This window comes from Phyllopteryx taeniolatus, chromosome 17 (genome assembly GCF_024500385.1).
Source record: "Phyllopteryx taeniolatus isolate TA_2022b chromosome 17, UOR_Ptae_1.2, whole genome shotgun sequence".
NCBI lineage: Eukaryota > Metazoa > Chordata > Actinopteri > Syngnathiformes > Syngnathidae > Phyllopteryx > Phyllopteryx taeniolatus.
Window position 1 is genome coordinate 10224092 of NC_084518.1, and position 22250 is coordinate 10246341.

The window sequence follows — 22250 nt, forward strand, 5'->3', positions numbered from 1 at the left end:
TTTTGACCTACGTACAGTTAGTGTAAATTGTGTACGTGTTCACCCCCACCACCCACTTACATTAGGGGGTATTAGTGAAGGGATGCTGTGACCTTAAGACCTCCTCATGTTTACATCCTGAACCAGTCGGCCATTCCACGGGGGAAACCAGTCATCTTCTTTGAAACTGGCGTAAATTTGTCACCTCGAATTCTCCAGAGACCATTTGTTAAAACAAGTCCTTGACTTATCTCGACCTACCACGCACCATAAACCCCTCCACCCTCTTGCCTCCAAGCGGGCCTCTCAAGTGAACCACCAAGACTGTCCCCTCCCCCACACATCCAGTCACAGCCTAACACATTCTCAACATCTGAAGATTTGTGTCAGAAAGATTAATTATATTCTTGGGTGAAGTTCTTTTTTCTTACAACATCTGAGAGGGGTCCGCTTATGTCAATAAACACATCTTTTTAGAAGCCACCGCAAATATAATCGCCTCAACTCCACTAAAGACATGTCTAGAAATGTTCAGTCCTGAACCGTCACAATGATGTCAGCGTCTATCCATATAGCACCATGTAAACAGAGCTTGTTTCTTCAGATCAATTTAATGCTACATGATGAAATATCGCGGCACGGTGAAAGACTGGTTAGAGCATCTGCCTCACAGTTCTGAGGACCGGGGTTCAAATCCCGGCCCCGCCTGTGTGGAGTTTGCATGTTCTCCCCGTGCCTGTGTGGGTTTTCTCCGGGCACTCCGGTTTCCTCCCACATCCCAAAAACATGCATGGTATGTTGATTGAAGACTCTAAATTGTCCGTAGGTGTGAATGTGAGTGCGAATGGTTGTTTGTTTATATGTGCCCTGGAATTGGCTGGCAACCAGTTCTTGGTGTACCCCACCTCCTGCTCCATAGGCTCGGCCCTTGTGTGGATAAGCGGTTCAGAAAATATAAATTTTCTGAGCCGCTGGATGGATGATGAAATATCAGCGAAATATTCCCACGATATTGTATACACACAACTTCTTCTGTTTAGTTCTCAAATTATGATCGTACTAGTATCAAGTTGTTGCTTTCCTAAAAGTGTTAAAAAAGAACAACACCAAGAAAAACATTAACATCAACATTATGGTACTCTTCATATAAAACTAGTAAAGACCATGTTCTTAATTTTTATTTATTATCAACATCAATATCATGTTTCAAAATGAGTAGGTTAATACAGTATGTGTAAATAGTCTAGTTAGCCTTAAGTATGATCAAAAAGTTGTATTATGTTACGAATTGAATTTTCCGAATGTTTTCTATGAAAAATAAAACTCAATCAGTAATTAACAGTTTACCTGTAGTTTTAAACCCAGACTGTAAAGCAACAAATGAGTGGTTGAATCATCGTATTTATGAATGCAATTAGTACACATATGCTGATTTACTAAAATCCATGATTCTAGGTTTTAAGGTTTTGACAGGATTGTTTTTCACACCTGAACTTCTAAAAACAGTATTTTATCATTTTAAATTGAAAAAAAATACGACTTCCATGTTACCTGCAACACATCTGTTACATTACTGGCATTTAACAACAAATGTTTAGTTTATCATTTCAAGAATACAGATTCGTCATATTATCAGTAATCAGAATCATCTTTATTTTGCCAAGTATGTCCAAATAAAACACACAAGGAATTTGTCTCCGGTAGTTGTCGCCGCTTTAGTACGACAATTGACAGAGAATATTTTTGAGACATAAAGACATTGAGGAAAACACTGAGCAATAAAAGGTTGCTAGTAATCTGGTAATGCCAGTAAAAAAAAAAAATTACAATTGTGCAAAAAGATGCAAAGTCCTCTAGCAATTAGACCAGTTTAAATGATTAATATAGCAATAGTCCGGTGCAATGATCATTGTGTAAAGGGCGCCCAGACTTCAAGGAATGTATGCTTAAAGTGACTAGTAGTGCGATAATCTGGGACAATGTCGACTGTGCAAATGTTGCAGATACTCCTCAGTCAGTGTGCATTTGGTGCAGATGCTACTCTGGCATGAGTGGCCAGTATTGGTCAACAACAGATAAGCAAATAGTGCAGCGTGGCGAGACTACCACAGTGAGTGCACGAGTAATGTATAATTGGCCGGACAGAAATGTGACAACAAACTCAAGACAAAGAATTGGCGGCATGTTGCAATGGAATTGTAACTTAGCTGTTTAAGAAGTTGATGGCAAGAGGGAAGAAGGGAATGTCTGCTAGTTTTAATTTGCATTGTTCGGTAGCGCCTACCTGAGGGAAGGAGCTGGAAGAGCTGGTGACCAGGATGTGGAGGGTCCAAGAGGATTTTGCACGCTCTTGTCTTAGTTCTGGCAGCGTGCAAGTCCTCAAGGGTGGGCAGGGGGGTACCGACAATCTTTCAGCAGTTTTGATTGTCCGTTGCAGTCTGAGTTTGTCCTTTTTTGTAGCAGCGCCAAACCAGACTGTGATGGAAGAACACTGGACTGATTCGATGACCGCTGTGTAGAACTGCCTCTACAGTGATGGTTACACATCTGCTGACTTACTAACATCCACGATTGAAGTTTTTCAGAGATATTTCCACCTCAACTTTAAAAACAACAGTATTTTCTGCACAGTCCATTGTTTATTGTTTTTGACATACGTACAGCTCGTGTACGTTGTGTACGTGCATGCTCAGCTCTAAAATCATTTACCATCTTTTTAAGGGGACAACAATGTTCGTAAACATTTGAAATATTACCAAAGTATTTAGGCATCATAGTTTTCGGTATATTAACTAACAATACATTGATACCTTGAGAGACGAATGACCTGAGTTACAAGTTTTTCAAGATACAAACTGATGTTAGGGCTATTTTATGGCACGACTTATGCGCAAAAAATGTTGATATGACGACATGATGATGACAGTGATTACAAAAACCAGTGGTAGGGCAGATACTAAACAATTCTTCTTCTTCTTCTTCAAAAAAAAAGAGGCTTCGCGATTTTTATTACCACTCTCAGTTGAAGTGTACTGCGACACTAAACATAAAACAAGAGAGTATTACATGTTGCGTATTTAAAACAACCAAGCAGCTTTGTCTTACGAAAGAAGATACGGTTATTGCTGGCAAACTAAGCAAAATGCCATAGACAGGCTAATGGATTGAGTCTGTAAATGAATCTAAGGGTGTATGATAAACTGTATAGCACGAGCCATCAAATGGCAAAATATTTGAATTAATACAGTCATATGATATGTTTGAATCTATATGATATTCATGCACGGGTTAACAAATAATGAAATACAAGCTACTCACCAGTTAATTCAGTATTAATTTTTTCTTTTTTGCACTGAATACCCAACTTTTCAAGCGCTTATTTGGAAGACTACTTTTTACTTTTACTTGAGTCACATTATCCTCAGTATCAGCACGCACTCCTACATGAGTAGCCTACGTTTTCGTTGTTTTTTTTTGACTACTTAACCTACCTCTACACATACACATGCCATAAATTACGAGAAAACAGACAGGATATTATATACTACAGGGGATAAGGGGTAATTACTATCATTAAGGAGTACACATATCCAAGTAAGCCCACTCAGCAACCCCAGCCTATGACAAATCGCACCACGTGCCACTATAATGATGCGACAGTTATTAATTTATATATATATTTTTAGTTTTTTTTAATTTTACCATCTGGTTTATTTGTGAAGTTCATGTCCACTTGGGTTTGAGTTGAGTTTGTAATTATTGTGGGGTTAATTATCATATATGTCAAAGGAAATGTAGAGGAAATATCGGAACTGTAACCTCATCACACTGCTTTGCGATGGTGAGTAGGTGAAAGCAATTCACTCGGCCGTCCGGTCGTGAGTTGTTTGTGTGTACTCTTGTGTGAGGTCTGCTTCTCAATGGCGGTGGAGATTCATGTAATGCGGATGTCTCATCCCGCAAAGGAGAGATAGGGCGGGATGGCAAATGCTTTCGCCCAGGTGTAAGGGAGACGGAGCGGACCAATGGGTACTGCTGAGAAGCCGGCCACCGACTCGAGATGCATGCGTACGTCGACATCCAGCTGAAACCAAGAACCTTTTAGGCTTTATCTGTAACGTTGAAGCAATGCACCAGTCATGTCCTGATGCGTATGGAGCAATGAATCATAAAGATAACCCAACTACAATGGGGAGTTTCCCTATGACGTCGCATTTATTGCCCTGTCACGTGACCAAACCAGGAAAACGGGGGTAGGTGATGGGTACATCCCGAGAAGAATAGTACATTATCACATTATTAGTCATTATTAGTATCCATTGTTAAAGACGTAATATAATGTCAATGTTCAACAGATCATGGAACCTTCAATCGTCCTTGCGTGTTCGTTTTCTTTGTCCAAAGAGAGAGGAAAAAACAAGACACCAACGTGCTGAGTCTCAGGGTGCATTCAATCAACTGCCCACCAGAGTGCAGGTTCAGTGAATGACACACCTTGTTTATTTGAGCTAACTCCTTTTATACACGTCAGAAGGTTTCGTTATGACTGTTCAGTAGAAGGTTTTGATATATGTTTTGCAGAAGGTACCTCTGGCCTTGGGTGTTATCAGAAAAGGGAGTCATCCTAAGAACATCATTCTTCAGTGGATTTCCCAGACTGATGGTCCGCTCAGCGTTTCGCACAACCATGTTGTCAGAGAAAACACATGTTCTTGGCTAAATACTCTTTTTTTCAGATCTTCTAACATCTTGGACACCCCATGTCGCGTGAACAAACCACGTGAGTATCCCCATTCTTTGCCAATGCTGTTTGACGTCTGGACATGACCCCTAACATCTCAAACACCTCATGTCACGTGCACAAGTCACGTGATGACCTCATTCCTCGCAGGTGCCTTGGCAAAAGCCGTGGGACGCACCACTGGCACGGGACGGGGCCGGAAAGGACCATATTCACAGGTATGATCATAAATGACCTTTTTTGTTGCCCATATGACACCCAATGACTTCCTTTGTTCCTACAGGTGTCCCCGAACATGATGTCATGCGACAAAAATGCCAGGAAACATGATCTCACTTTGTTTTCACCGGATGTGACATCATTTTGTTTTTAACGGATGTGGCATCATTGGGGAGAGGTGGGCCGGGAGGTGACGTCATTGCGCACGTGCGCTGGCACACTGGCAGGTGGCGACGTCATAGGCCAGCCCTCATTTTGACAAAAGCGCACTCTCTATTATTGTGATCATTATATTTTTAAAAAGCACAGTATTTCAAATTATTTTTTTGGTTAATTGTTTGGAGTACCTAATGTAGATGACGATTGGCATTCTAAGGAGTCTTAAATGGTGTCAACAAAACTGGCAATATATAGATAAGAATGTCATTGCAGAGCTGAAATTTAGGAATAGTTTTGACCTCATATGCACCATAGAAAATGAAATATACATTCTTAAAGGTTATTACTGTTCTCATCAACTCTTGCAAACTTCTCACTCAATGTAAGACGACATGTAGCAGATGTCTTTTTGTAGACAGTGTAGCATTGCTTGTGTTTTTCTGTATTTTGGGTTGAAAACTAATGTTTAAAGCCTGACTACAACCAGCTTTGAAAGAATAGGTATAGTTTTCTTATATTGGTTTGATGTTGAATACCTGACAATTCAGCAGAGACTGAATAAGGTTTTGCTGCTTCTTTTGCCTTTGAGCTTCAAAATGTGTAATGCGTAAATGCGTAAACTCCAAATACTTGGTTGTAGTGGACTACAATGTATCCCACTGGATTAGGGTTAGGGTTAAGGGCTGCGCATCATTGCAGCCTCACCCAGCATCTTCCCTTGTTGTGTCTCGCCAGTTTCATCCACGCTGTTGTGTTCGTAATAACTTTTTTTGTTTAAGTGATAATTTTTTTGATTAGTTAAGCAAGCCCTTACAATGCCGCCGAAGCGCTGTGCCCCTGCAAAATGTTTTTCTCCAAGGTAAAAACCCCAGCTACACCGTCAGCGCCTCCAGCAGAAGAGTCTTCGAGTCAAGTGAGAGCCTCTCCTCCGCCACCAACACAAGCCTCTTCGCCTCTCTCAGGAGGCAATGTTGATGAATGTTAATTACTGTATAATAAATGTTAATTACTGTATAAGGTTTTATAATTAAAGATTTAAGTAAATATGTGTACTGTTGTAATCAGTAAAAATACTGTTTACATATTTTAAACATTCTGGTACCCACATACACGTCCACGAAAATTCCTGGGGGGGGGGGGTGAAAATCCTACTACGCGGTTTTTCACCTTTCGCGCGGGTTCTGTACCCCATTAACCGCGAAAAACACTGTAATTGTAATTTCAACGTATGGTTAATAAAGTTAAACACATCTGTATTTAAGGATCTTTGTTGAAGGCAGTGGACATACTGTACCCTCTATCTTATCTTACAGTTGAACTCTAACTATTGTAAAGTACACATCTCATTTAAGGGTATTTGGAGACAGTTTGTAAATGCAGATGACCACTCTGTTCCTCAACAGACATCCTCAAATCCTCCATGAAACAATCTGATTCCAGTAATAACGTCTTCTGAAATGGAACTGTTATCTGTCTACTAAATGACATTGATTTTATTCTAAGAAAAAAAAAAGTCTTAACTTCATGTACTGTTATAAACACACAAACTCTTCAGATGGATGTCTGTTAATTGAACATGCTTTATCTCCTGGTGGGACATACAGTAATTGTATGCTAGCAGGATGTGCGTATACATGAGTCCTGAACAACTTTTTGATAATGTGAACGCCTTCTGTTGTTAAAAAGAGACAAACACAACAGAGAGAAGAACCCTTTAAATCATGTAATGTGCTTTCCCTGTAGACGCCGCAACAGACATGTTACATTCAGCATGTTCAGCTTGAATTGTTGCCCCTCATCACACTTTCTCTTTGTTGCAAGACAGTAAAATAGAAGTTATGCAGGCAAAGTTTACATTTTCATAAAATGGATTGAATAGTTCATGTACACTGGACGCAGCACTTAGTCTGACTGTACATGGTCACAGAGTAACAGAGGGTGATTCCTTCATGATTCCTTAATGAACCCCTTTGCATTGCTGCCAAACAGATAGGCCTATATACACTTTAATTGTGTGCCAATCTAAACAAGTCATCAAAACACTGCCCACCATAGAGTCCTGATGATGGCCATTTTCATGGGAATTGACAAAAGAAACACAGCCCCTCACTCTACATAGAAGTCATAGAAAACGAAAGGAAAAGGCATGGAAACAAGAGTATTAAATGCTCAGAATCGAGAAAACAAACAAACACAGAATTTCCAAGACAGATGATTAAACATGTTATAAAAGGCTTCCATATTTAAAAAAAAAACAAAAACAGCTTACATTTGCTGAATATCACCCCTCGTGACCTGTTGAAAGACTTTTACAATTGGCCTCCCCAAATAGTCTTGTTTCAAACATCTCATTTCAAGCTCTAGATCTTTGATACTTTGCCCCAAAGTCAGGCTACAGCAAATCTACGGTACATACGCCAATAAAAGCCATGCCATATTTGACAACCTTGTTGGGGCTTTTCTTTCTTAAAGGGACATGCGCATAGTTGAGGAACAGAGGAGGCAAAAAAAAAAAAAAAGACACTGCTAACAGACCAGCAGTGTTGGTAAATGTTCTCAGACGGTGACTACACTGCTCCATTAAAATAATGCATGAAAATACTAATAATAATCCAAAGCTATTTTTTGAAATGCATTCATTTTCATCAAGATCAGGAATTCACAGCCAAACTTTGTAAACTATAATCTCATGTTCTTTAGTGCATTTTTCCATACCTCTGAGTAATCCGCCTATTTCTAAAAAGCATGTGATGTAATCATCTTTTTTTTAACCTCACAAGTGATCCACTGTGCCCAACTTGGTAAAGCAGTGAATGTTTGCCAGACCAGTCGCATGCACACTATGAGAAATGTTGGGCACGACACATCTGAACTAACCGCTGTCCCTCTTGATGCTTCTTCTGCTGCTGGGCCCACAGTTCAGACAGTAAATATGCAGTTGGAAGGAGGCTGTAGACTCCCACGTGCGGCGAATGCACCACTACCTCAGTCAGGTTTTATTTTAGCACAGAGGCGATGTGTTGTCTTCCCCTTTTCTTAGCAAAAGTCCATATTTGCTTTTTGCAACCACTCACTATAGCCTTTGACCTCCTCTACTGTAGACATAATTATCCTGTCAATGAGTATTAATATGAGCTGTTTTTGTTCTGATTAACAACTGCAAGATTTTTTTCCCCCCATACATGATACAATGTACTGCGCACAATGGTTTATGCGCTCATTCTGGAAGCATAATGTTACTGAGGACATGCAAGTTGTTGAGTATACAGCAGAGAAAAAGCAAAGTCTTTGTCTTCTTTGTCATTCTTCTTGCTCTTGCCTGGATGGGGGATGTTCAAGCACGAGACTCCTTCTTTGAGTGGGGCTTGTTTCCCAGCACAGCGTCCATCTCTGTGACTGTTTGTGGGGTCATTTGGGATAAAATCTGCAAAGGAGGAAAAGGGGATTGTGATCCTGGTTCTGAACCCCATACAGTAACTACAGTAAACTACAGTGGAATGTTTAAAGTTATGTTTCGCTGGTTGAATTCAGAAAATGATTGCGCATATAAAGTAGTAGTGGGCAAAGTACGGCCAATGGACTCCATATATATATATATATATATACAGGAAGTCCTCGAGTTACGACGCACTCGACCTACGACGTTTCGCCTGTGCCTCGTCCGCCATTTTGTCTCAGCACCATAGTGTTTCTGCTTAGCTAGTGCATAGTGCTTGTCTGTGTTTGTGCGGCGGGAGTATCTTTGCCCTTTTCGCCCTCCTTTTTTTCACAGTCTCAGCAGTAATGGTAAGTACAGCATCTTATTTTTTAATTTTAATTTCTTTATACGAAGTGTTAAGCTTTCCTGCTACGGTCACCTGACCGTGGTCGGGAGACGCAGGGGTTAACTCCCTTCTCTGGTTGCACAGCTGAGCTGGGTGGCGGCAACAATAAAGGCACGAAGCACCGATTTGCTGCTTTATGGCTTTATTAGCTCCTCTGCACATACGTCAACGCGTCCTCCGCTAATCGCTACTCTTCCCCAGTCGCCGTCACTACACTTGCTACTGTATATGAGGCGCCGTTAGGGACATTACTCAGGATTAGCTCTCACACTTACTATTCAAATGCTTTCACACACACACAAACTACTGAAAGGCTCTCATAAGGACTACTCAAACACTCTCATACACACGAGTCTTGCTCTCATTAACACTACTCAAATGCTCTCATTGAGTACTCAAATGCTCTCATTGATACAACTCAAATGCTCTCATTTACACTACTCAAATGCTCTCATTTACACTACTCAAATTTTCTCATTGACACTACCCAAATGCTCTCATTTACACTACTCAAATGCTCTCATTTACACTAGTCAAATGTTCTCATTTACAGTACTCAAATGCTCTCATTTACACTAGTCAAATGTTCTCATTTACACTCCTCAAATGCTCTCATTGACACTAGTGAAATGCTATCATTTACACTACTCAAATGCTCTCATTTACACTAGTCAAATGTTCTCATTTACACTCCTCAAATGCTCTCATTGGCACTAGTGAAATGCTATCATTTACACTACTCAAATGCTCTCATTTACACTATTCAAATGGTGTAATTTACACTACTCAAATGCTCTCAAACACACGCGTCTTGGTCTCATAAACACTCAATCACATTCTCGCACACATCACTGGCATTCACGAGTTGATGTCAATCATGCTCACACATGAATAGTGTAAATCTTTTATTCGTTTACCTATCTATCTATCTATCTATCTATCTATCTATCTATCTATCTATCTATCTATCTATCTATCTATCTATCTATCTATCTATCTATCTATCTATCTATCTATCTATCTATCTATCTATCTATCTATATATATAAATATATATACCACAGAGCCTATATAAATTTTAACGACTTGTTCTATTATTAAAACTTTCCTTTTTTAATATCATCTATGAAGGAGCTGACCTGAACTGGATCTGAACGGACATTTTTCATGCTTTTCTGTAAAGCCCTAAGATGGGCCAAAGCCCTGGCTAATAGGTAAGTAGTAATTGGTGTCAAGGAATTATGTCGAAGAAGAGATAAATCTAAAATATTTGTATGTCAGGGAGAAGCTAAGTTTAGCCTGGTTTGTTTGTGAAAGGTATGGAGAATCTTCACCGCATGTTTCTGCACTGCTGCATGTGGACTTTCAGTCCAATCATAAGCTTTCTGTTTTAAGGGTTATGCTGTAAGATGGGTTCTTAAATGTTAAAAGTTTTTTGGAACCATCATTTGTGGTATATTTATGGTTTCAACTATTAATATGGGCAACATTTTCCGGCAGGGGGGCATAAATTATTCAGGGTTTTTCACTATTCGCAGCAGGGCTCAATTCCTAACCCCCACAAACAGTAGTTGTTTCCTGTAACTAACTATGAGTCAGCATGTAAATGAAGATGATGGATGGAGAGGTTAAGAAATGATCCATCTTTACCCGCAGTGCGCCCAGGTTCTCCAGCAGCTGGTCTGTGTTTGAAACACCCAGAAGCACCGAGCTGACTCCTTCACTGCGAAGACACCATGCTGGGTGGGAGAAAAAAACAGTAGGAAAGTTATTTTATTATTATAGAGAATCACATGGGATGCATGCTTATAATGTTTAATGACCAAATTGTCTTAAAAAGGATCAGCAGGAACCTTTGCTTTGTGTTGTAAGCCAACATTTTTGGTGCAATCCAGATTTAGATACGCTGCCTTTAGAGGGCATCAAAGAACACTACAACATTTTAAATTACTATTTTAGGCCCGGTACACACATAAAGAGAATCAGTTATTTATTTTTTTATTTTTTTTTCTCCCAAGCAGGCCGAACACCAGAAAATCGTATGTTTTATAAGATTATCCTATAAGATTGTCCTTAGGTCTGAGGTGTGTTAAGTGTGGGGAGCAAACTCCACACAGGAGGCTGTGAGGCTGGCTTGCTAACCATTAGGCCACAATGCTGCAGCAAGGCTAATTTCATTTTGTCTTTTTAAACTCTCCATAACAACAGATTAGAGAGTAATGCAAAAAAAAAAAAAAAAAGAGACATCTCTGCAGTGTTATTTGGGCGGTACCGATGGCCAACTGTGCGGCGGTGCATCCCAGCCTGTCTGCCAGTAGGTGGAGCTCCTTGATTTTAGCTAGCTGCCTGCGCCCCTCCTCACTGTTCACTCGCTCCCTCAGCCACTGGTAGCCCTTGAGCCGCAGCCAAATGGAGAAAAAGAAAAAAAACGTGAGGTAAAGTTCTTCTTTACTGATTTCTCACGAAAAAATGCCCCACTGATTGGGTGAGGAATCCCATAGGAAGGCCATTTAAATCAAACTGACCTTCATTGCTGCTCTGGAGCACTCTGGTACTCCATCGCTGTACTTCCCAGTGATTAATCCACACGCCAGTGGTGACCAGGTCATGGCTCCAACACCTGAAAGAGACAAATGAAGTTTGTCTTTGCCTATTCAGTACATGAGCGGAGAAGATCAAGTGGAATATAAATGTTGGATGAATTGGTACCGATCTTGTGGTAGAGCTCAGGCAGCTGCACCTCGACTTTATCCCTCTGAAAGTAGTGATACTCTGCCTGCTCGCACACAGGTGGTATCAAGTTGAACTGGCGGGCCACTGAGTAGGCTTCCTAATGCAGGAAAGACGGTTACCCATCAGCATTGGTGAACTGACAGCAGGACAATGGCAAGCAATTTTTGACGGTCACCATGATTTCCATGGCGCTCCAGCGTGAGGTGCCCCAGTACATGGCCATACCCTGGTTGATGACAAACGTCATGGCCCGCACAATCTCTACAGAGAGCAGTTTAAATATCATATTGAAAACCTGCTTCCACTTTAATACCACTCTTGATCTTAAGCATGTTCAAACTCACCTTCCATTGGACTGTTGACATCATTTCTGTTGGCAAAAACAATGTCCACATAATCGAGCTGGAGTCTTGATAAGGATCCTCTTAAACCTGTCATTGTTAAAGAGACCATAAGAAACACAACTATACCACATGATACAATATATTTTAACATGATAAAATGTGATGAAACAAAATTCTAGGATGCGCTATTTGTAATAGTACAATACAAAACGGTACCAAAAATAAAATACCATATGAAATGATATAATACCATACAATGCATTATGATATAATGTGTTACGAAACAACAGATAATGATACATTACAAAATCATACAATATATGCCAAACCACTATAATATGATCATACGACATGGTATTTCTTTTACTGAATTATAACCTAATGGATACTGTCACAAAGGCATACATTTGAAAATATATATTTTTTTATTATTGCAGTTTGGTGGTGGTGTAGAACTACCTCATATCATAAATACATATTTTGACCCTCTAATGTCTCTAATTATCCACCCATCCATTTTCTATATGACTAGTCCTCATTAGGATTGCAGGTGAGCTGGAGCCACAGCTGACTTGAGACGAGAGGCGGGGTGCACCCTGGACTGGTCACCAGCCAATCACAGGGCACATTTAGACAAACAAGCATCTACACTCACATTAAAAACCTACGTATGGACAATTTATAGTCTTTGATGAGCGTAACGTATGTTTTTGGAATATGGGAGGAAGCAAGAGTACGATAGAGAGAACCCACACAAGTACAGGGAGAACATGTAAACTCCACATGCAAATCTAGAACCTTAAGAAGTGTGAGGCAGAACTGAATATGTCAATTGTTAGAAAAAAATACCATACAACATACATTTCTAATAAATAAAAAAATAGGATAACCCAAAATGCAGCTCTCAATATGATGCAGCCACTGCAAACTACAACCGCAAAATTAAACATTTGAATTATTGAATACCTCTCTATTGCTGAACATTATTATCTTCTTAGCATATTCTGCTTTGGTTCAGTTGTTTGGAGATGGTAGTATTGTTGCACATCTCGGAAGGACACGAGTGTCTTACAGCAATTTGCGTGGCAGTTGCCAAGTTATTTAAAAAAACATATGTCAGCCTCATGATGATGCTTGAGGAAAAGTCCTATTTGACATTTGAATTCAGTCATACGACTTGTGAAAGAAACATGAAAAAACTAACTTCTGAGCAAGAGATAATTTTTAACAATGCCATGCTGCTAGGTCAGAAACAAATCTGTTTTTAGAAGGGATATGTTGATTTAAACCCCGTCTGTTATGTGTTCTTGTCAAATGTCATGGTTCATCCTGCGTTCCAGTCTCGTGTGTGTCATCATTTTTGTCCACATTTTAGTGACAGGCCTGAAGCTGACTAAAAGCCCAAGTATGAGCGCTGTCCCAGCATGCCATGCAAACATTAAAAGCTGCACAAATTTGACCTGTTACGTAACGACGTCAAATCAAAAGGCTCATGACAATGACGCCTATTTAAATCCTTATTTAATTGGACAGCCCAAGGCCATGCTGTGCAGTATGCGCTAAACAAACAAAAGTAGTCTTCTTTAGGATTATGCAGTGCGGGAAGAGCTGATTAACCGCCTGGAAAAACAATGATCACGAAGTGGATTTTCCATGGAGCTTCGCCATATTCTTTTGTCCCCTCAGCTGACCCTGAGTCACTAATTCACACCAGATAGTGTCATTTGAAAAGCAATGGGATGATGCTTTACCTTCAATGATGTGCTTTCTGGAGAGCCCTCTCTCTGTCTCTGCTCTGTGAAGTGACAAAAGTATAGCGGTGCAACGATTAATCGACAACTAACCGATTATCAAAGTAATACAATTTTTGACAATCGTTTATTTGTTTGGAGACGTTGTTTAACTTAAAATTATCCAAATCCTGCATATTTCAGCCTCTCAACAGTAAATATTAATAATTACATTTATTATAATAGTATAGCAGACTGATTATCGTTGTGTTTCATGAAAAAAAGACATTTACCAACATCATCTATTATTTCGGAAAACAATTATCAACATTTTTGCTTATTTTCTGACATGTTATGGACCAAACCAGTAACTGAATCATAAGCATTTTATGTTTGTGCTTTTTGTACTGTCAATTAGAAATAATGCCCTGTTTTTGAATAAAGGGATGGAAATTAAAAATCTGAATTCTTGATTATTTGAAAAAAATAATCAACAGATTAAGCAATTATTAAAATAATTGTTAGTTGCAGCCCTACAAAAGTACACTTTGATTATCTAATATTGAGCACAGCTCATAAGTAAACAACATTGTGGTTTGAATAATAGTAATAATGTACTGGAATAAATAGCACATAAATACTTACTGGCCTCCCCAGTAGATCTTAGTTGTGATGACAATACTAGACCGTCTAAAAGAATATAAGGATCAATATTTACAACAGTTACAATCATGAATGGATTCACACTGACACTTACAAATGAAATACATTATTTTTGTTATTGGGGTTGTTTCCCTCTCATGTAGCTAAGTAAGTTCATCAAGACCTTTGAAATGTTGTGATCCCCATAAAATGGAACCATCCATCCATGAATTTGAAGCAACAAAAAGTATTAAAGGGAGACATATGTAAAAATGACTCTTTAACCGATGGTATACAAATTTGGCCTCCAGTGTGCCTGCCCATCAAGAGTGAAATCAAACACAATTTTTTTGGAGGATGATTTCCCTGTCTCCACGAGTTAAAACGCTATTGTTGTCTTTATGGGTGGTTCCTGTTATGCATACACTAGCTGGTGAAATGAGAAGAGGTAGCCCGTAAAGCCTTTGTTGTCGCAGAGCTCAGGCTACGACCACAATCATCATGGTAATGAAAGCAGCACTGCTATTGGCCCAGCAGTAAACGGGGCAGGGTGAGGCCTGGCTTACTTGCATAAGACTGAAAACAGGCTAATTTCATCCAGACAAGAAATATTTAACAAAATGCATGTCAGACAGAAATTGTCACATAAACAACACATTGTGGAAACAATGCAGAATATGCCTCCTATACACAGTGGTACCTTGACTTACGAGTGACCTGTTTTACAAGTTTTTGGAGATACCTTGACTGATGTTTTTCTTTTTTTTCTTTTCTTTAATTTAATTTTATTTTATTTTTTGCTTTGATTTTCAAGTAAAAATTTGAGATTCGAGTAATATGATGGCTTGTGTTCAGCAGATAGTGAACAATTCTTTTACTCTTTATTGTCACGCCCAGTAGACGTTTACTGTCAAACTAAGCATAAAAGAAACATCCTGTCTGCTGGCCTAATGCTAACACAGAATTGTTGCCGTGTTAAGACCCTTAAAGCAACAGATATTGGAACACAAACAGTGCAGGAACACGTACCCAGACAATATAACAATACTCACAGGCATATATTATTTAACCTTTGCAGAGAAATTACTAATATTACTGCAGTTTACTGAGTCGGTTCTGAAACTCTTCTTTGTTTGTGTCTATATGCCTGTATTATACTGCCCCTGGTGGTGCACACACCAGAAGGAGCACAATGTGAGGCTGGAACAGATTAACGGCATTTCCATTCATGGGGAAAGATGATTTAATATGTGTTTTAAGCATGCACATGGAACAAATTAAACTCATAAGTCAAGGCACCATTGTAATGTATTGTTCTGTAGCATTGCACAGTAACATGAAGAATATTTCCTCTGCAGGAGTGTGATAAATAAGTAGTAGTAAGTAATAAATAACCTCCATGCTTTCTTCTTGATTATGTTCCCCAGTGTGATCTCTGCTCTGTGGAGAAAAACATTAAGGCTATTTTAATTTCATAATATTAAATCATACCGAAAAGCATGTTATATAAAATGATACATGACTCAAAGGAAGATGATTGTTTTATTTTCTAGATAAAGGAAGGTGACTATATATACACAAACACACACACATACACAAACACACACATACATCAAACACACACATACATATATATACATATATATATATATATATATATGTGTGTATATATATATATATATATGTGTGTATATATATATATATATATATATATATATATATACAGAGACTAGGTCATATATGAGGTCTGACCTTCCAGAAGCATAAACCTCTGCGGTGTCAAATAGGTTGACCCCGTTCTCATACGCTAAGGTCATCAGGTTCTCTGCCATCTGAGGGAAGAAAAGAAAGGCTGAGACTGAGAAACAGGTTGATGTGTAGCAATCACACCACATGTGACCAAATGTTAAAGAATACAGAGGCTGCGGCTATTGATTTAGTAATAACTGTGCCCAAAAATAAAAGGACGCCTGTAAGGTCTCACCTCGTCAGATATTTGTGATCCAAACGTCACCCATGTGCCTGATTGGAGAGTCATGGATGTGTGTTACATTTGAGGCCATGAGAGGAAGATGACATTATTTCTCATGTTTGGGAACTCACCTAAGCCAAGACAAGACACACGGAGGCCGGACTTGCCCAGGTTCCTATGAGGAGACAGAAGAAACACAAGATCTGAAATGAAAGCGGGCTCAACTTTATGCTGCCTCTCAATTCCAGTTGTACAAATTACTTTAGGGACATATATTGATTTGTTGATCAATAGTAATACAGTAAATGATCACGAGAAGAAGAAAAAAAACTAGCCACCTTACTATTGCCACCTTTATTTTGATATCTGATTGCACTTCCTGGTCACTATTTACTCCCAGTGAAAGGCTTGAAAGTGATTGAGGAAATGTAGTTTTCATTTCAGTTTTTGATATCATATTCTATGTGCGTTAATATGGTTTAGAGAATACTGACAACATATTGACCACTTAATATAAAAGACCTCCAATTCAAGAGCCAAATGAAAATTCATGATTCCAGATTTTTTAACATTCTTTTCATTGTGGATGTTGTTTGCGTGGTGTAGAATCAGCTGACTGTGATATTTTGTTTAGCTTATTTAGCTACATGAGAGGGCTCAACACAATTTGACAATGATACAATGTTACAATAAGGGAATTTACACAAAAGTGATAGAGTACCATAATATAGATCACAGGTGTTATACTGAAGGCCCAGGAGCCAGATCTGGCTGGCCACATCACATTATGTGGCATACTTAAAGAAATAAAGTGTGCCTCCTTCATGTTTTCTTGTTAAATGGGTTCGTTCTTTTCATTTTGACAAAAAAAAACTTTTTTTACATTTACAAATACTAAAATGATAATATGATACAAAGAAACAATACAAATTATAATTTACAAAGGGATACGAATAAAACAATACAATGCTTCTATGAATTGAATAAAAATTATTGAATTAAAAATGAATGACATTATAGGGTACATGTGAATGGTTGCTCCCATTGTGCTGTTCGGTGCCAATGCGCCTGTGGTTAAAATGTGTCTAATTGTTGTGAGAACAATTGACCTTCTGCCGTTCATATGTTAACAGCTCACAGTAGTGGTCCGCTACAGAGAAATAGCTGCGGGGAAGTGGGCTCAGATGGCGTCCGAGCCAAAAGCCCAGAGCCTTGGGTCTGACCACTTAAATGGCCCAAAATGTGCCAGCAGGAGCTGAGGAGAGCTTTATTACCCAACATGCCACATTTGATTACCCAGACGGCTGGGTTTTGAAGGGCGAAAAAGAGCTGCATTTGTGACCACGGAAGCATGTACAGATAAATTGGCTTGATGCTGGCTGTCCTCCTGCATGTGTGCTGTCCCCAATCCTAATTAGACGCAAGTAATAGGGTGGGAGAGGAACATCAGAACTGCAGTGCTACTACAGTAGCTGCTTGCTGTCTTTTCATCACCAGTGCCTCCCCACCATTTACACTGCCTGTCTGCCTGCCTGTGTCCGCCACAAATAACCAAATGCAGGAAGACAGTCTGTCAGAGCATTTAGACTCAGCCCAGCGAGCCCTGCTTTTATTTTCTCTGCTCTATTTTTAATGCCTTGAGCTATTTTTAGATTTCTGTACATGTAAGCATTTGTGTCCCACTGTGTGGGTGTGGGTGTGTGCGTGCATACACGCGTTGGTGTGTATGTGGAGTGTGGGTGTGAAATGCTCATTGTTTAGACTCTGTCAAAATAGCACACTCCAGCAGGGTCAGGATTGCTTAGCTGCAGGGAGGAGGATGCAAGGAAAGGCAAGTGGGCTCAGATAAAGCCGATTCCTGGGATGGAAGGCCAGCTATTTGTCATGGCTTCCCACCAATGACAGCATGACTCCTCTGAGACCAGCAACACACTGACTTTGAACACTGGCAATACCTTATATGAGGCACAAGGGACTTCTTCTAAAGCCTTTTTCTGATCACACGTCTATATTGTTTTCATTTGCTTTGTCCTTTGACTGTGACGGATAGATAGATAGATAGATAGATAGATAGATAGATAGATAGATAGATAGATAGATAGATAGATAGATAGATCGATAGGTCGATAGATAGATAGTTTTTCTCTTTATGCTCAGAAACTTGGCATTTTTGATGAAACCAACCCATGTTATACTGTTGATTACTAAAAAAAGGGAAAAAGCAAGAAACAAACTGGTCAAAGAATTCTACACTTTCTTAGGTAAGTTCAGTGTTAATGTTATCACAGAACAATATTCTGTGGGTCTTGACAGATCAAACAAAGTGCTCTAAAACGGCTGGCGATATGAGGGACCCTGCTTTGAAAACAGCATGCAGTTGAGTTGAGAGGTGGATTAAGTCAGGTGGTACCAAATGCCCTGGAGGTGGGGCTCAAAGGCGAGCGCCTGGTGGCCGGGACTGCACCCATGGAGCCTGGTCGGGTAACGTGGGTCCCCCTTCCCATGGGCTCACCACCTGTGGGAGGGGCCATAGAGGTCGGGTGCAGTGTGAGCTGGGCGCTGGCCGAAGGCGGGGACCTTGGCGATCCGATCCCCGGCTAAATAAGCTGGCTCGAGGGATGTAGAACGTTACCTCTCTGGCAGAGAAGGAGCCTGAGTTGGTGTGTGAGGTTGAGAAGTTCTGCCGAGATCGCCTCCACATACGGCTTGGGCTCTGGTACCAGTCCTCTTGAGAGGGGTTGGACTCTCTTCCACTCTGGAGTTGCCCAGGGTGAGAGACGCCGAGCAGGTGTGAGTATACTTATTGCCCCCTGGCTCGGCGCCTGTACGTTGGGGTTCATCCCAGTGGACGAGAGGGTAGCCTCCCTCCACCTTCGGGTGGGGGGACGGATCCTGACTGTTGTTTCTGCCTATGCACCAAACAGCAGTTCAACATACCCACACTTTTTGGTGTCTTTGGAGGGGGTGCTGGAGAGCGCTCCCGCTGGGTATTCCATCGTTCTGCTGGGGGACTTCAATGCTCACGTGGGCAATGACAGTGAGACCTGGAAGGGCGTGATTGGGAAGAACGCCCCACCCGATCAGAACCTGAGTGGTGTTTTGTTATTGAACTTCTGTGCTCACCATGGATTGTCCATAACGAACACCATGTCCACTTGGCACCAAGACACCCTAGGTCGCAGTTGGTTGATCAACTTCGTGGTCGTGTCATCGGACTTGCCGCATGTCTTGGACACTCGGTTGAAGAGAGGGGCGGAGCTGTCAACTGATAACCACCTGGTGGTGTCATGGGAATGTGTTCCGGTTTTTGTCTTCCCCCTGTTTCACACACACCTGCTCCTGTGAGCATCTTCACCACCTGTGCCTCGTTCACCCTAATTGCCACTTGCATTTAACCTCGTGTCTCATTCTTTCTCGTCGCCAGTTCGTTGTACCTTGTCGTCGCATTCCAGCATTCCTTGTTTCCACGTCAAAGACTCACAGTAAGACTAGACCCTGTTCCGATTATCGACCTCGCCTTTTTGCCTCATGTTTTTGGATACTGTGCCCTTTTTTGGATTGCCTGCCTGTGTATTGACCTCTGCCCGTATATTAAACCTCTCTTTTTTTAAACTGTCCCTTTGTTTTGGAGTCGTGCATTTTTGGGTCCTATCCTCTGTTCCGTTCATGACAGGTGGTGAGTAGGCTACGATGGTGGGGGAAGATGCCGGTCCGACCTGGCATACCCAAACGTATTGTGAGGATCTGTTGGGAAAGTCTAGCAGAATCCCCTGTCAGAAGGAGTTTCAACTCCCACCTCCGCCACAACTTCACCTACGTCTCGGGGTAAGCGGGGCACATTGACTCCGAGTGGACCATGTTCCGCGCCTCTATTGCCGAGGCGGCCGACCGGAGCTGTGGCCGTAAGGTAGTCGGTGTCTGTCATGGCGGCAATCCCTGAACCCGTTGGTGGACACCAACGGTGAGGGATGCCATCAAGCTGAAGAACGAGTCCTATCGGGCCTTTTTGGCCTGTGGGACTCCGGAGGCAGCTGATGGGTACCAGCTGGCGAAGCGGAATGCAGCTTTGGTGGTCGCTGAAGCAAAAAATCGGACATGGGAGGAGTTCGGTGAGAACGACTTCCGGACGGGTGCGAGGAAATTCTGGTCCACCATCCGGCGTCTCAGGAGGGGGAAGCAGTGCGCCATCAACACTGTGTATAGTGAGGATGGGGCACTGCTGACCTCGACTCGGAACGTTGTGAGTCGGTGGGGAGAATACTTCGAAGACCTCCTCAATTCTACCGACACGCCTTCCCATGAGAAAGCAGAGTCTGGGGTCTCTGAGGCGGGCTTTCCTATCTCTGGGGCATAGAGGGCGTCCGGTTTGGTGGCCTCAGTATTGCATCTCTGCTTATTGTACAACCCCAATTCCAATGAAGTTGGGACGTTGTGTTAAACATAAATAAGAACAGAATACAATGATTTGCAAATCATGTTCAACCTATATTTAATTGAATACACTACAAAGACAAGATATTTAATGTTCAAGCTGATAAACTTTATTGCTTTTAGGAAATAATCGTTAACTTAGAATTTTATGGCTGCAACACGTTCCAACAAAGCTGGGACAGGTGGAAAAAAAGACTGAGAAAGTTGAGGAAGGCTCATCAAACATCTGTTTGGAACATTCCACAGGTGAACAGGCTAACTTGGAACAGGTGGGTGCCGTCATTGGGTATAAAAGGAGCTTCCCTGAATTACATTTTTGAGGGGGGGTCCCAAAAACGTAGATACAACATGGATAACAAAGAGTTACAGAACATCCATCCATCCATTTTCTGCACCGCTTTATCCTCACAAGGGTGTACTGGAGCCTATCCCAGCTATCACCGGGCAGGAGGCGGGGTACACCCTGAACTGGTTGCCAGCCAATCGCAAGTTACAGAACAAACTATACAAATTACGTACAAAAGAAAAAAAACAATAATAATAGTAAATTAGCTCACTTACTCAGTTCCACCCACGTCCTCTACCTTCAGATATAACAGCCAAAACAGTGAGATAATCCTTAATCATTCAGTGGCAGTGCAAAATATGTTAAAGGAGTAACATAAACATTAAAAACATGAACATGATGTGATAGGATACAAGAATAAAGAACTACTGAAACAATGCAGATAGGTAATTTAGTTCAATGAGCATTTTTAAACATTTTATAACCAATGAAGTTGGGACGTTGTGTTAAACATAAATAAAAACAGAATACAATGATTTGCAAATAATGTTCAACCTATATTTAATTGAATACACTACAAAGACAAGATATTTAATGGTCAAACTGATAAACTTTATTGTTTTTAGCAAATAATCATTAACTTAGAATTTTATGGCTGCAACACGTTCCAAAAAAGCTGGGAAAGACTGATAAAGTTGAGGAATGTTCATCAAACACCTGTTTGGAACATCCCACAGGTGAACAGGCTAATTGGGAACAGGTGGGTGCCATGATTGGGTATAAAAGGCGCTTCCCTGAATTGCTCAGTCATTCACAAGCAGAGATGGGGCGAAGGTCACTTCTTTGTGAACAAGTGTGTGAGATATAGTCGAACAGTTTAAGGACAATGTTCCTCAATGTACAATTGCAAGGAATTTAGGGATTTCATCATCTACGGTCCATAATATCATCAAAAGGTTCAGAGAATCTGGAGAAATCACTGCATGTAAGCGGCAAGGCCGAAAACCAACATTGAATGCCCGTGACCTTCGATCCCTCAGGCGGCACTGCATCAAAAACCGACATCAATGTGTAAAGGATATCACCACATGGGCTCAGGAACACTTCAGAAAACCAATGTCAGTAAATACAATTCAGCGTTACATCCGTAAGTGCAACTTGAAACTCTACTATGCAAAGCAAAAGCCATT

At 40.7% G+C, this 22250-nt stretch overlaps 1 protein-coding gene and 1 long non-coding RNA gene across 3 annotated transcripts in view; one reads left to right on the forward strand and one right to left on the reverse strand.

The window, feature by feature from the left end:
- The first annotated feature begins 4628 nt into the window (after positions 1–4628).
- LOC133467498 (uncharacterized) lies at positions 4629–6050 on the forward strand. Its single transcript, XR_009785234.1, has 3 exons — positions 4629–4759; positions 4845–4938; positions 5004–6050. It is a non-coding gene; the product is annotated as an uncharacterized LOC133467498 (long non-coding RNA).
- A 748-nt stretch (positions 6051–6798) lies between these two features.
- LOC133467448 (voltage-gated potassium channel subunit beta-2-like) overlaps positions 6799–22250 on the reverse strand; it is a 45035-nt gene continuing 29583 nt past the window's right edge. For both annotated transcript variants that reach the window (XM_061752332.1, XM_061752331.1), the window contains 13 exons: positions 16475–16518; positions 16356–16393; positions 16124–16203; positions 15767–15811; positions 14375–14419; positions 13751–13794; positions 12000–12086; positions 11831–11916; positions 11632–11752; positions 11448–11542; positions 11195–11315; positions 10573–10661; positions 6799–8522 (listed from right to left, as the gene is read on the reverse strand). In XM_061752332.1, the coding sequence (XP_061608316.1) occupies positions 8433–8522; positions 10573–10661; positions 11195–11315; positions 11448–11542; positions 11632–11752; positions 11831–11916; positions 12000–12086; positions 13751–13794; positions 14375–14419; positions 15767–15811; positions 16124–16203; positions 16356–16393; positions 16475–16518 (985 nt within the window). In that variant the 3' untranslated portion in view covers positions 6799–8432. The remainder of the gene's footprint in view (positions 8523–10572; positions 10662–11194; positions 11316–11447; positions 11543–11631; positions 11753–11830; positions 11917–11999; positions 12087–13750; positions 13795–14374; positions 14420–15766; positions 15812–16123; positions 16204–16355; positions 16394–16474; positions 16519–22250) is intronic.